The 15600-nt window shown below is 43.3% G+C and overlaps 1 protein-coding gene across 1 annotated transcript; it reads left to right on the top strand.

Annotated features, from left to right (window-relative positions):
• Positions 1 to 1447: 1447 nt before the first annotated feature.
• Positions 1448 to 13106, top strand: LOC133919975 (protein REDUCED CHLOROPLAST COVERAGE 2-like). Its single transcript, XM_062364569.1, has 23 exons — positions 1448 to 1787; positions 2010 to 2071; positions 2635 to 2727; positions 4385 to 4457; positions 4558 to 4827; positions 4963 to 5027; positions 5266 to 5397; positions 5479 to 5520; positions 5649 to 6182; positions 6258 to 6418; positions 6645 to 7143; positions 7511 to 7573; positions 7654 to 7755; positions 7898 to 8218; positions 8317 to 8409; positions 8496 to 8597; positions 8708 to 8812; positions 9184 to 9317; positions 9454 to 9637; positions 9839 to 9970; positions 10086 to 10198; positions 10500 to 10581; positions 10680 to 13106. The coding sequence occupies exons 1-23, from the start codon at positions 1718 to 1720 to the stop codon at positions 12462 to 12464; spliced, it is 5217 nt and encodes a 1738-aa protein (XP_062220553.1). The 5' UTR covers positions 1448 to 1717; the 3' UTR covers positions 12465 to 13106.
• Positions 13107 to 15600: the final 2494 nt, after the last annotated feature.

The following is a 15600-nucleotide window of genomic DNA, read 5'->3' as shown; positions in this document are numbered from 1 at the left end:
CATAGCGTCCTGTATGTGAAAAGCAAATTTTATAGAATCATATTTTACAAAATATTTTTTCTCTGTGATAATACGTGTTCACTTTATCTTTCTATTTTTTAGCTTAAATATAAATCTCACGAGAATTTTTCTAAATAACGTAATATAAAATTTGCTTTCCCGTTCGCCACTACGCAGTCAAATGCCACTGCCCGCCCGCGGCGCGCCCGGCCTGGCCGGCGTCGTGGAACCCTCCAGATCCGGCGCAGTCAAAAACCGTGGCGCGGTGACAAACGTGTGGCCACGGGCCTCGGCGAGATAGGCCTAGCCCGCGGGGTCAGCGGAACAGCAGCGGCGGCAGATAGGAGGTGGGGAGGGGACGACTCGGCGGCCACTCGGGGGGCGTCGGAGCGCCGAGGCGCGCGAGGTGAGACGAGACGAGCGAAGGTTGTGGCAGATGGGATTGGCCGCGCGACGCGAAAGCGACAGGGAGAGGCGGGGGCGACGGGATGAGGGGCTGCCTGTGGCCATTGGTTCCCGGGCGTCCCACCAATGCCACCGCATCCGTTGCTCTCGGCACACGCGCGCAACCCTACAAGTGCAACTGGGCTCTGCTCCATTGGTCACCCTGCTCTGCCGCTTCTGCACTACAGGTACAGGGCATGCTAAAAATGGCAGAGAGAACTCAGAACTGTAGGCACAGACACAGTACTGTGTTTGCCATCTTTTAATTATATAAGGGTCTGAAAATTCATGAACTCAGACTGCAGGAGAAGACTTGCATGATGCTTGCTTTCAGAACTAATGGTTCAAGTTTGTCAAGTGAAGGGTCTGGGTTTGCAGGTGCGAATACAACTGTCGATGATTCACTATTTTTTCTGAGAAAACGAATTTGCAAACAGGACCAGCAGCGTTTATGTGGCTCACATCATTCATGCATGCCTGCCATTCTGCCAGTAAAACAAAATCCTCACAAAGTACAAAACGTCGCCCGCATGACCGACTTCTAGAGCATACACAGACACCGTAAAAGAAAAGAAAAAAAATGTGCAGGTGGATACTCCTGCACCACGTGTTCGTCAGATAATCGCATCGCTTTATCAAAACTTCACAAACAAAGGTCATAGTATATACTCCCTCTAGTCACGGAAGAATTTCGTGCTTTAACAAAACTTCACAAACAAAGGTCACAATATATACTCCCTCTAATTACGGAAGAATTTCATTTTGAGTTTCTTGTAGTCAACACGTTTAAACTTTAAACATCATTATCTTTTTAATATTTTGATTGAAGTTTTGAAAATAGTATAGCTATATTTGTCTTAATAGTAGTTTCATAATATTACAAAGTTGCTATATTTTGTACATAGTCTATTTTGACGGACCTAACATCAACAAAAACATTCCATTCTTACAACCAGTCCATCCATCTGTAGGAGTATTCAGTATCTTCCTCTCTCGTCCTCTTTACATTCTGCACGAACCCCTTCAGGTTCAGGAGCTGTAGTACATGCTACCTGCTTACTACGCTACGAGCCTACGCTACGACTACTATATATCTCCAAAAACACCTTATCCTCTCTCTACCTCTAACCTCTCCGCTGCCTCGCTATCTCCTCCTTCCAAGCTAACAACTCTGCTTCTCTACAATGCCAAGGGCACCTTAGCCTTGTTTTTTCAGAGCTTTGACTGGTGGCGATAAGGTTTCAGTGCAGTGCTTGGTTAGCTTGGAGCAGACATGGCGCCCAAGGCAGGGAAGGCCAGGCCGCACAAGGCCAAGGGGGACAAGAAGAAGAAGGAAGAGAAAGGTGCAGCGAATTGCCCAGCCTACTGATAAATTATTCAGAACTTTAGTCTGTCCGAAATGGTTTTCCCAGGGAAAAGCAAATTAACGAGAAGCAAACTGTTCCATTGAGTTAGAGTTTTGAATTGCTGACGAAGAGATATCGGTCGCGAGTGATTGATTGTTGTTTCAGCCTGCAATTGTAAGTTATTTGATTTGATTTCGTGGAATGGAACTCTTGCTGCAGTGTTGCCCACCGTGCTGGACGTCACCGTTGAGACGCCGGACTACACGAAGCTCACGCTCAAGGTGAGGCGTCTTATTCTTTTTTTCTTGCTCGAATTTTACGGGAAGCACCACGTATGTATTGTTCACAATATATGGGTGGTTCTGCCACCTGTTCGGCTTGGGATCGTGTTATTTATATATATACACACACAATACTATCTGATATATATACAACTTTAGTCGAGCTGTGGCTACCAACTTATCGTAATTGCTAATTTGCAATATGTAAGCACAAATGCATGAAGTTCGTGTGCGTACTAACAGATGGCTTAAAAATAAATGTGCATACTAACATTTTTAAACATAAAGAACATGCACACATGTGACTAAAAAGACGTGTTTGTGAGTCGTATAGTGTTTTCTAGCTTTAGTAGTTGAATGCAGAATTAAGCAGTTCCCTTTTTTGTGAACTCAGAATTAAGCAGTTTAAGTGTCAGAGTAATGACGACTAAGCCTGATTTGAGAGGGACAAACGTTGCCAACTTTTTTTTCTCAAACAAAGAACATCACTTTGTCGAACTAATCTGTAGATAATGAAATTTATTCCATTTTGCTGACCAATGTATGCCGCTTGCTGTTTCTAGGGCATATCGACGGACAGGATCCTCGACATCCGGAAGCTCCTGGCCGTCCACGTGGACACCTGCCACCTCACCAGCTACTCGTTGTCACACGAGGTAAGAGCATCTCCGGCTTAGTTCATAAATCTTGTTTTCTATATCTCCATATAAGTAGCATCCCCAAAACATTGAACGACGTCTACGTGCTTCAACGGACTCTTAAGAGTGTATTTGGTTTCTCAAACGGGATTTTACAGAGCTACATCATATAAGAATTATAAGAGGAAGCAGACTAGGTAGAACCATATTTATTGAAAAGAATATTTTTTATTTGGTTGTATTTATCTGGATAGTTTGAGTTGAATTTTTGTTTAGTTAACTGAATCTAAGATCGTATGAGCAGATGTAAAAGTTGATATTATAATTATTTACTCATATAAAGATGATTTTGTAACACTAACAAGTGGATCCGTTTGCATGAGTTATAGAGAGCTTGTATCCGCCGAGCTAGATTGCAGATTGAAGCTCTCTCAGACTAGAATGAGACTGTATATTTGCACACACCAAACCAAACTATAACCGTGGTTGCAAGTAACCAAATGGTTTTTTCCCCAAGATTCTACATATTCGTTAAGCCAAGATGAGAGAAATTCAAAGAACTAAATATACTATAAATCTCGTTCTCTAAATTTTACTTACCTATATCTTATTAATATCCACATATTTTTCACCTATCACTTTTTTATTCGGCAACGATGCATCTTTACCTGTGCCGAAATGAACAATCATATCACTAATGCACTAAAAGAGTTCTTATCCTAGCACCGATGCACTAGAAACACAACACTCTCAATCTCTTATCGTGACCAAACTTCTCCTACAATCTGTCTTGCTTGACGGTTAAAAGAATCGAAATTCCTACCACACGAACCAACAGTGGATCCATTTGGCCAAGCCCACTCTTAAGCCTCGTCAAAGTCCCTAGAGTGTTGTCGCCTCCTCTGCTTGTGCCATCTCCAGCTGACTCCTCCCCTCCTCCCTCATCTCATCCACCTGCATCATCTCCGACCAAATCAACACCTTCACATCAACACCATCGTGGTCATCATGCCATCCAGTGAGGAGGTGAGCTGAGGGGCGAGGAAGAGGCGAGTCGAGGGGCGATGAGGAGATGTTGTGGCAGGACGCAAGGAAGGAGGAGACGTCGCCCTCACCTGTGACGGTCGTGACCTCATCGATGAGAAGGATTGAGAGGTTCACGACACCGCCTCCGTCCACCTTACCCTTCACTGTCACCTTCCCCTCTTAAGGTTTGTCTCCTCTCACCCCCTCTCGCTCGTCCAAATCTCATCTCTTCCCTCACCCTAGTTTGCTCTGGATTCGATGGACTGGAGCCCGTTCCCTTCCCCTCCGCCCTCCGATGGGTGTAGCAATAACGTGACGATGGTAAGATGGATGGGGGAGAAGACGTATCTTGCTTCGATGGTGCGCATAATACTTCCGTGGAACACTCTGATGCTGAGCTCGTTTTGCGATCTCTTGATTTGATGAGCACCGTAAAGAAGATGACGAGCTAGCGAAAATGACGAGTGAGATAGGAAGCCGCTAAAACCTATTTTTAACATGAATCGCTATATCCATTAATAGCAAGCGGCTTAGCAACTCGGCTAGAGAGGCTCTAAACCCCGGCCCGAAGCCCCAATTCCTGGCGGCTCAAATCCTCCTCGAGATTCGCGCCGCTGACGGCTGTTCGTGTTTTCCGCGCGCAATACAGGTCCGTGGGGCCCAGCTCAAGGACACGGTGGAGGTCGCCTCCCTCAAGCCCTGCCACCTCACCATAGTCCAAGGTAAGATATGTAAATACCTAGTTCCTCAGGGGCCAAAACCCAAAAAGCCGACAACCGCCGCAGTGTGACTAACCCGCTCGCGAATCACCGTCGTGCGCAGAGGACTACACGGAGGAGCTCGCCGTCGCGCACGTGCGGCGGCTGCTCGACATCGTCGCCTGCACCACCGCGTTCGGGGTGAGGAAGCCCGAGCAGAAGCCCGCGTCCCCCGATGCGGCCGCGCCCGAGGCCGACAAAGCCGCCAAGTCCGGGTCGCCCGGTAAGCAGGCGCCCGGCGGAGGAGGAGGAGAGGAACCAATGTACCCGCCGCCGAAGCTGGGGCAGTTCTACGACTTCTTCACGTTCTCGCACCTCTCGCCGCCTCTGCATTGTGAGTGCTAGTGCCACTCTTTTGAAGCATTTTTTTTTTTTTTGCTTTTTTCGGAGCACATTTGATTCAGAAATGAGTAGGTTTGCGTCGCATCTAGCTTTGTCGATGATCTGAGTGGAATGTGGTTGGTTGCAGACATTAGGAGGTCGACGCGCCCATTCGTTGATGACAAGAAAGAGGACGACTTCTTCCAGATCGATGTGGGTTTGCTACAAAATTTCTCACCGAGTTAATTCTTTTGAAGTAATTTGATGGTACCGGTACAGATGCCAGATGAAACTTGACTATATTTTCTGTGAAATTGAAGTTGATTATGATGACTTTACATGTCATAGAACAGATGTGGCTGAGTCCTACTGTACAGTAGTCATAAAACATGCTAATTCTATTGGCGTACGTGGTTTGCTAAATCATCTAGAATTTGGGTTTGATGTGCAGCTGAGGGTTTGTAATGGGAAACCGGTGACGATTGTGGCATCCCAAGCAGGATTCTATCCAGCAGGGAAGTGTGCACTCATCAGTCGCTCCCTTGTCGGGCTGCTGCAGCAGACGAGCCGTGCGTTTGATGGAGTAAGTAACATTAGATCTTATATGGCCTGATTGTTTATGGACGGCTGCTTACTGACATGAAAATTCGTTTGCAATCTGTAGGCTTACAAGGCTCTGATGAAGGCATTTGTCGAGCACAACAAGGTGAGATTTGTTTTTATTTAAAGAATTTGCTGTAGTTATGGTTTTTGCATTAACCCACTGTTTGCATGTATGCTCACTTTTATAATCTGGAAACTGAAGTTCACTTTTTAATTGACGCTTCAAATCAGTTTGGAAATCTTCCTTATGGATTCCGATCAAACACCTGGGTGGTTCCCCCTGTTGTTGCCGATTCACCCTCAGTGTTCCCACCTCTTCCAACAGAAGATGAATCTTGGGGTGGCAATGGTGGTGGTCAAGGAAGGGATGGAAATCATGACCATAGACCATGGGCAAAAGAATTCACAATCCTTGCTGCCATGCCTTGCAAAACAGCTGAGGAGAGGCAAGTCCGAGACAGGAAGGCTTTCCTGCTCCATAGTTTATTTGTAGATGTTGCAGTCTTCAAAGCTGTTGCAGCCATTCAGCAATTGGTTTCCAACCATAAGAGTTCACATGAAACGGCAAATAGCACCACAAGTCCAGATTTGCACACAGAGCAAGTTGGTGATATGAAAATAATGGTCACAAAGGACAAAGCAGATGCAAGTTCCAAGTTAGATGTTAAGTTGGATGGAAGTCAGGCTCGAGGGATGTCTTCTGATGAGCTTGCTCAGAGAAACTTGTTAAAAGGCATCACTGCTGACGAGAGTGCAACAGTACATGTAAGACTTCCTTCTATAAGGGCATTTACATCTTACTTCTTTTTCTAAGTATTGAGGTTGAGTTATTGGTTACAGGATACTGCTACTATTGGTGTTGTTGTTGTAAAACATTGTGGATATACAGCTGTTGTCCAAGTTCCAGTAGATACTCAACTGGCAACTGCTTCTCTAGCACAGCAGAACATTCACATTGAAGACCAGCCTGAAGGAGGTAGCGATGCTCTCAATGTCAATAGGTTAGTAATTGGGACTTTGATATGATTTACAAATATATTCTTATGCAGCATCTGAAAAAGTTTAACCATGACATATATGTGCATCCGATTGGTCTTAAGTAATTTACTACAACTGTCTATTTGGTCAATTTTTTGCACCTATCAATGTCAACTTTAACACCTTTCATCTCGTCAAGTTATATTGTTTAGATAAGACCAATACAATAACCACCTTTCCCTGTTTCAGCTTAAGGATGCTGCTTCACAAATCATGTGTGCAATCATCTGGAGGAGTTCTGCGGTTGCAGAGTTATGATCCTCAAGAGAATGAGATTACTAGAAGTTTTGTCAGGAAGATACTTACAGATAGCCTGCAGAAGCTTGAAAGTGAGGCTCCAATGGTAACAAGACCAATCAGATGGGAACTTGGTGCTTGCTGGGTACAGCATCTACAGAACCAGGCTTCTGAGAAGACTGAAACTAAGAAAAGTGAGGAGATTAAGGAAGATCCAACAGTAAAGGGCCTGGGAAAACAATTTGGCCAGCTAAAGGAGATCAAGAAGAAGACAGACGACAAGAGTGGAAAAAGTGCATATTCAAAAGAAAACACTTCACCTAATACTAATGATGCACATTCAGACGGCACTGCCAGTGGAAAGGAAAATAGGGAGGCTATTCTGCAGAAATTGCTTCCAGAAGATGCTTTCCAAAGGCTAAGAGAATCTGAAACTGGACTTCATGCTAAGGTTTTTCCCTCATCATGTCAGATTTGTAGATTTTTAAAACCTTTTTAGGGAAAATTAGCTACCTGTACTACTCCCCTACTCCAAATGACTTCACATCACCTAGATGTCCAGATGAAAATCTATATTAGTTTACTGCAATTTTTTTTGTTCATCAAATTTACTCCTAAGTCCATCATTAGTGTATACTGTACACTATAGTCTATCATGTTGATCATATCACCTGTGTCAAGGAATTAGCCCATTTGGTTGTTGCTTCAGGAACCAGACTGGTATGGTAATGTAGGTCGGAGGGTTTTCTAACTTTATACATGCTCCTCCTAGTTTTTGTTGTTGCATTATGCATTTTGATTCAATGCTTTTATTGCAGTCACTGGACGAATTGATTGAGATGGCACTCAAATATTATGATGATACTGCCCTGCCGAAATTGGTAGCATACTTATCTTGCGGCAATCTCAAACATATATTCTGAGTCACACAGTAATTTGATTTCGTGTTCTGTGTTATCAGGTTGCAGACTTTGGTTCGCTTGAGCTTTCCCCTGTTGATGGAAGGACATTGACTGATTTTATGCACACTAGGGGCCTTCAGATGCGCTCACTGGGTCGAGTGGTACATACTATGTAGTTCGATCAAGTTCAAGATTTGTTTTGAGCCACAGAAAAAAGAATGTTCATTCATTTGAACAATTAAGATAGCAAGAAACCTCTCATATATGACAACTGAGGTGCTCTTTTATTTTGCTGTGTTTCAGGTTGAACTTTCTGATAAGCTCCCACATATACAGTCCCTGTGTATACATGAGATGGTAGTTCGAGCATTTAAGCACATAGTTCGGGCTGTTATTGCAGCTGTTGATGATATAAACGACATGGCTGACTTGGTTGCATCATCTTTAAATATCCTGCTGGGACCATTTCCAGAAGAAAATAATGATGGCAAGTGCAGTGAGGATCATAATCTCAGGAAAAGGTGGTTGGAGGTCTTTCTAACAAAGAGATTTGGCTGGACATGGAAAGACAAATATGGCCTTGATCTAAGAAAATATGCCATTCTCCGTGGTCTCTGCCATAAAGTAATAACTTAGATCCTGTCCTTTTTCTTTTCTTGAAGTCCAATATTTTAGATTACAACTCTGGAACCATGATTTGGATAACAGCTCCTGCAATTTAGGTAGGACTTGAGCTAGTAACCAAAGATTATGACATGGATATGCCACATCCATTCAGAAAGTCGGATATTATCAGTGTTATTCCTATCTACAAGGTAACCTTTTGATTTTCTAAAAAGTCGAATAAGAAATACATAAAGAATTCATGGATATTAACCAAATTTCTTTTTTCTATCTGCAGCATGCTGCATGCTCATCAGCTGATGGTCGCACCCTGTTGGAGTCATCCAAGACTTTCCTGGATAAAGGAAAACTTGAGGATGCTGTTAATTATGGCACAAAGGTATAAATTCCATACTGTCTTACTTAGATGTGTATGTGACGAGTTCTTGAACAATGCTGCATTCCGTTTCCTTCACACAAATCTGGACATGATAGTTTCCGATCGTGCAGGCTCTTGCAAAACTTGTTGCTGTTTGTGGTCCTTATCACCGAATGACAGCAGGAGCATACAGCCTTCTGGCAGTAGTGCTTTATCATACTGGCGACTTCAACCAGGTATCTTTTTAGGACTTCCACCAATAGTTCTCTTTAATAGTGTTCTGCAGTATTGGTTAATTTAAATTACATAGGCATCACAGTATGTGCAGATATTGTTAGTTGGTCATGGAATTTCATCATGATTATTGGCAACTCATTATAAAATTGGAATAATATTTTGGCCAACGCTTAAACGTGATGATCATTCTGAATGTGTAGCATATAAGTTGCTTTAGTGTAATCAATGCAATAATGTTACTCATCTGAGTTACTTGGAGTGGACATGCACCTGTCCGATGTTTAACTTTTATGCATAGATTTTTTGTTCTTTATATGCTATCGTGCGTTGTGAAGGCTAGCATTATAAATGTTGATGCTCTTTGGACCAGGCAACCATCTATCAAGAGAAGGCTTTGGATATTAATGAGAGGGAACTTGGACTTGACCACCCAGATACAATGAAAAGCTATGGAGATCTTGCCGTTTTCTACTATCGCCTGCAACATACAGAACTGGCACTAAAGTAAGTGCATAGTATCATTTAATTAAGCTGACATGCTAAATGATGGATGACATCATAATTTTTTCCACTTATGGAGTCTGCTTCATTTACTCTTTTTTAAGTTTCAACTACATTATGTTCTGATTGTACCTTCCAGGTATGTGAATCGTGCCCTATATCTTTTGCACCTTACCTGTGGCCCTTCTCATCCTAACACTGCTGCAACTTACATCAATGTCGCAATGATGGAAGAAGGGTTGGGTAACGTTCATGTTGCACTCCGTTACCTGCATGAAGCTCTAAAATGCAACCAGCGGTTGCTTGGTGCTGATCACATACAGGTGTGCTACTCAACCTCCTCCGGTATTTTTGTGTGACTATGTATTGTTCTGTCACAAAGACACAGCTGCACACTCTAGTGTATTCTCACATAGATTTCAATGTTTACACTTGCTTCTTTCTAACATTTAGAGTACCCTTCCATGATTTAATCAAAGCTTGACACTGAAAGGTCATCTTATGTCTCAATGTTTTATTGACAGACTGCTGCTAGTTATCATGCTATTGCTATTGCTTTGTCTTTAATGGAAGCATACTCTTTGAGTGTCCAACATGAAAAAACTACTCTACGAATACTTCAAGCAAAGCTTGGATCAGAGGATCTTCGGACACAGGTAAGCAGACAAAAACTGCTTCCTGATCATGCATTCTTCCACTTAGCAATCAATTTCAGCTTATGATTTGCCTTTCTTATTGCACAAAGAAATCTGATAACCATATTTTCCACAGGATGCTGTTGCTTGGCTGGAATACTTCGAGTCCAAGGCACTAGAGCAGCAGGAAGCAGCACGTAATGGTACTCCAAAGCCTGATGCTTCAATAGCAAGCAGAGGCCATCTGAGGTAGATGTCATAATTAATTGTGTTCGCCAAATATATCTATTGAAGAAACTGCAAAAGTGAGGAGTGGGTTTTTATTTGGTTTGATAATGAATAATTAATCTTATAAGTGTCAACATGGACTATATAAGTGATAGCTTGCTCCAAACTTGAGATTGTTTACCTTTGTCTTGATTCTATCAGGGACAGTGTACTCTGTAGAGGCCAAAGAATAAACAGGAAAAATATCTTTGTATTCATGGGATGATGTGTTTTAGAAGATCGTTTTCTGCCTAAGTATTGATTTTCTGTTTTTCTTTGTCAGGGTATCAGATCTCCTGGATTACATCAATCCAGATGATGAGCTCAAGGCTAAGGAAATGCAAAAGAAACAAGCCCGTGCTAAGGTATGTGTATGTCCGTCTTCAGGGTCTTCCATTGAGACTATATTATATTTATATTTCTCCAATGGTCATTCTCATTACATGCACATTATGGATCATAGATCAAAGGCCGCACTGGGCAAAACCCATCTGAAATAGTCAATGATGAAGAACAAAGGAGCCCTTCACCTAATGATCATTTGGTAACTGAGAAGGAAAACTCTGGAGTCAAAGAGAATGGAACCTTTGTTGAGTATGTTAAATTGAAAGATGAAATACCAAGTGACACTGCAATCCACATACCTCATGATGATTTTACTGAAGAGTACACATCTGATGAGGGGTGGCAAGAGGCTGTTCCAAAGGGACGATCCACAAGCAACCGTAAAACTGGTCCAGGCACTAGGAGGCCAAATCTGGCAAAGATCAATACCAATGCACTTCACAGTGAGAATGGAAGGTACAAAGGAAGAGGTCCATCTAACTTCGCTTCCCCTCGAGTTTCACCTAATGAGACTGCAGCTGTTGTCGCTTCTAGTCCTCTTGCAAAGAAATTGGCGAAGAGTTCAAGCTTCAATTCCAAAGCAGGTAGCCCTGCTGTCTCATCAAACAGTGGTGACAATTCGTCCAATCCCAACTCCAAGCCAGCAAGCCCTACCATCACCGCAGCTGCTGCCAAGGTGATACCATCCACAGCACCGACTGCCAGTCAAACAGTAAGGAAGTCACTTTCATACAAGGAAGTGGCGATAGCTGCTCCAGGAACTCTTGTAAAAGCATTGAATGATGTACATACAGAGGACAAAGATACAAGTAACCAAGGTGCAAATCTTGAAAGTGCTAAGCCGCCAAAAGAAAGCAATGGTCACCCTTCTGAAGAGAAAGATGGAGCCATAGACGTGTCACCAAAGGGTAATACTTCACAAGTATCAAAGGCAACAGATGGAGGCAAATCTGACCAAACTGATGTTTTGGTAGGTTCGAATCAATCAGGAACAGAACCTAAGATCTCAGATCCAGCAGAGACATCTATAGCGAAGAAGAACACAGATCTTGAGGACTCAGATATATCATCTGAATTATTAGCTACGCAAACTGAGGCTATAACTGAGGGAAGTGATTCTTCCTCCAATGATGATGAAATAGATCTAGGAGAGGATACACCAGACCAGCTGTTCAGTGGAGGTGAAAATGAGAATTCTTCACCATCTGAGAGTGAAAAAAACGATACACCTTCAGAAGGTGCCAAAGAGACAACCAGTAAGCTTTCCGCTGCCGCTGCTCCATTCAATCCATCCACTGTACCAGCTTTTGGTTCAATGGCTGTACCAGGTTTCAGAGAGCATGGAGGACTATTGCCATCACCAGCCAATGTACCCCCTATGCTGTCCATCCCTCTCCGTAAGCACCCTCACCAATCTGCAACTGCAAGGGTCCCTTACGGTCCACGTCTGGCTGGAGGCTACAACAGATCAGGGCACCGGGGACCTCGTAACAAGCCTGTGCTGCCAAGTGGTGAAGCCCCTACAGAAACAAACACATCTGCCCCCAGAGTTATGAACCCTGATGCTCCGGAGTTTGTGCCAGGTCAATCTCAGAGTCCTAATGGACATCCAGGATATCCAGATGGTCCTTTAACGTCACCAGGTGGTATTCCATCTTCACCACATGGCCTTCCATCTTCTCCAGATAGTACTGTAGAAACACCGATAACTGCGTCCCCACAAGTTTCTGAATGTAGCCAGACCAGTCCTGAAGGAAATGATGCATCTAGTGGAATCAATGTTGAGGCTGGGGGTGAAAAGCAGAACATGGACGACAAGAACCAAACAGAAAGTAAAGATGGTGAAATGGAGCCTGAGCAAACCATGGCTTCTGAAGTTGTAGAAGAAGCAGAAGGAGCATAAGATGCTACCAATGAGTCAAATGCAACTGAGCAGCCCAAATCCTGGGCGGACTACAGTGATGGAGAGGTTGAGGCTGTAGAGGTTGCAAGCTGAGGAAAAGATTCTCAGATAGTCAGCAAAAGTCTGAAATTTGTATTTTTTTAAACAGATGAGCCTTTCTTCTGCACAGATACAATAAAGCATACTAATGTGAACCGAGATGCTGCCTTTTTTGATAGACTTAATTGCTTTTCTGATCCATTTCGTGGTGTGTAGTATCTCCAGCATGCTTCTGCAGTTCTCCTGTGTGGCATTCCAAGGTCGTTGGAACGTTGAAGATTTTGCAGAATGTCCATCATTGTGCCCTTGTTTCAGCCTGCCTTTTCATTGCGAGGAATTTTGAGAAGAAGACCACTGCAAAGTACCAACAAGAGATACGTTGTTAACATTTCATCATTCCCCATCGTGCACGTAATTTTGTTCCCTTTGTGAATGTACTGTCGACTTAACGTCTTTGAAGGTTTTTTTTCTCTTTGATAAATTAGACTTGTTGAACCATGTAAAATGTAAAGAAAGTGATGTTATCCTTTCTCTTGCGAACGTGGTTAATCCGAGATGTATATCATCCAGATCGAATTAAGAAAGCTTTCTATTGAATTTCCACTATAACTAGTGTTGAGATGCTCTTACCTGCACGTTAATTTGATGGTTACTCTCATTCTTGACTCACTATGACGGTTACTCGACTCAGTGTGTACAATAATACATAAAGAGCTGTAGATTTATTTGGACTTTTGAGGCTTGTTTATGTATAATTTAGTTTCTCAATGAAGCCTATAGGTTGTTTGGTTGGAGTAGCTTAGCCAGTTCAGGCTCTGTTTGGAACGCAATATCCTCCTTTTCTATATCGCGGCCGTGCTTAGAACACAAAAGGTTCATTGGAAACGGTCTCTTTTGCACAGCAATCGTGAGAAATTACCACATTCGAAATGGGGGCATTGCATGGGAATTAAACCGTTTACTGAAAAGTTCCTATACTTCAGACCGGCATGAAAGTGTAGTACTGGAGTGATTAGCTAAATTGAGGGAAACTGGAGCAGTTAGGAAGAATCAGGCTTGTGCTATAACCAAACCGACATGGCTTCTGGCTGAACAAGCTCCTCAATCTGGCTAGACAGTGCAGGCCATGTTAACCAAACATGCTCTTAGATCATCCCTAATCATATTCTCTTTATTTCGTTTCCTTTCCGATTCTCTTCCCCGTTCTTATTTCCTTTATTTTTTCTCATCTCCAACAGCTTCCCTTCGAAGGGAATTGCGAAGGGAAATAAGAGAGAATCTCATCCTGAAGGGAATGACCTGGGAATCCTATCGTGAAAAAAACCGTGAAAAGAAACTGTTGAAGCGCTGAAGAGAACGAAAATCTCTTCACAACGAGAATTTAGTCTCCGAAAGAAATCCGTTAGGGCTAGCCTTAAAAAGAACTTCATTTACAAGTCCATATCCTCTTAAAAAAACTTCATTTCCAAAAAAAATTCACTTTCATGCCGGTCCAGAAGCAGGTGGTGCTCCCCTACCTAACCCTAACCCCCAATCCTCTCCTCCTAGGTTCCCGCGATTGATCCGGCGGTGGCCTCGTTTTCCGAGCAGGAGCTGATCGACCGGATGTGGCGGCGCAGCGCGGCGCGACGCAGCGGCTGCTCGCCGCGTCCGGATTGCCTCCCATGGCCGACGCCGACGAGGACGCCCACGCGGGCCTCAACAAGGTGATCGATGAGTGGACCGCCCATCACAGGTAGGTTCCTTTGCTTCGCCATGGGTTGTGTGATGAACTGATATGATGCTGGGAAGAACCGATGGCGGCTCGCCCTTTTTGCAGGAGAGGACAGGAACGAAGGCACCAACCAGATCCTCTTCTCGGCGATCGTCTAGAGCGAGCAGCTTCCATAGGAATCCGGTTCGTGAAGCTGCTTCTGCGGCTTGATACAGTTTGCGGCGAGCTTGTCAACAACGAAGAATGCTGCTGGGTTACATCTGAAAAATTCAGCATTGAGTTCTTGGTCTGGGATGTTGTTTTGTGCTGGGTGGTTGTCTGTTTTAAGCTTTGGAAGGAGTATCAGGCTCTGTTTTTTATTTATTCTGATTATAGATTTAGCTTCAAAAGCAAAAACAAAAGTAAAAACCAACGATCTCAATTTAAAAGTTAATTCTCACATTTCACAAGCCAAGGTGTATTATAAAATCTTACAATTTACAATTTAATGAAAAAGAATCTATAGAATCTAGTGATAATTTACATTAAAAATAGCTCTCCGAGCATGTGGCGGGTCAGCATGCGGCTGCGTGTTGTTTGCGTATCATATCTCTGTGAAAGGTGTTTCGAAAATCAAATAAGTGCGTGCTTGCGGAAAATCTTCATCACAATGTCGAAATGGAGCTAACTTCTGAGTAGGTAGGTACATACATGAGTGCATGCATGGATGGCCAATTGGCCACCTTGTTCAGCGTTGGTCATGATGCGGAAAGATCGGATGACCTGTTTTTTTTTTACTCTTCACCATTGAATACAGCTGTAGTATCTGAATATGAACGCGCGCACTCACCCCACACACACCTAACGCACGCACATACTAACCCTACAACTACATACAACTTGAAGAAAGCATCCATCTAAAGATCACAAAGACCCAACGAGAATCCCGTAGGTCGTAATCACTTCTGTAGGATCATGCTGGAGAAACTGAAGAAATCCAAAATAAACCAGATCCTCCCGTGCGTCACTTGGACTTGAAGCCCGGGTGGGCTCGGCTCAATACTCTGGCCTTACCACCGTGCCGAAGGCACGTTCGCATTGGAGGACCTGTTTGGTTCGATGAATCCAACGCGTCCGGTTAACTGTTTGAAATTAGGTCGTGCTAGGTCGCAAAATTAATCCCGAGCCTCTAGTATGCTTATAGCTCGTTTTTTCTTCTTTGTTTTTTTTTCTTTCTGTTTTTGTGGTTTCTCTTAGCGCTCTTCAGGCCGTGAGGGTTTTGTATTTACGTTGCTTTTCTTCTCTATCAATACAAGATTGGTAACTCTCTTGTCGATTCTAGTTAAAAAACTGTTTGGAGTTAGAACATAGCGAGCATGTAGGATCAAATTTTAGAAATAGCAA

The sequence above is a fragment of the Phragmites australis genome, chromosome 5, assembly GCF_958298935.1.
Source record: "Phragmites australis chromosome 5, lpPhrAust1.1, whole genome shotgun sequence".
Taxonomy (NCBI): domain Eukaryota; kingdom Viridiplantae; phylum Streptophyta; class Magnoliopsida; order Poales; family Poaceae; genus Phragmites; species Phragmites australis.
This window is presented reverse-complemented; position numbering and strand designations above follow the sequence as displayed.

What these genes read in the sequence shown, in the direction of transcription:
- LOC133919975 (XM_062364569.1), top strand. Translation starts at nt 1,718, where the DNA reads ATGGCGCCCAAGGCAGGGAAGGCCAGGCCGCACAAGGCCAAGGGGGAC. An exon ending in CCACCTCACCATAGTCCAAG is followed by an intron (nt 4,458 to 4,557) that starts GTAAGATATGTA and finishes CGTCGTGCGCAG; the next exon opens with AGGACTACACGGAGGAGCTC. An exon ending in CGAGCCGTGCGTTTGATGGA is followed by an intron (nt 5,398 to 5,478) that starts GTAAGTAACATT and finishes TGCAATCTGTAG; the next exon opens with GCTTACAAGGCTCTGATGAA.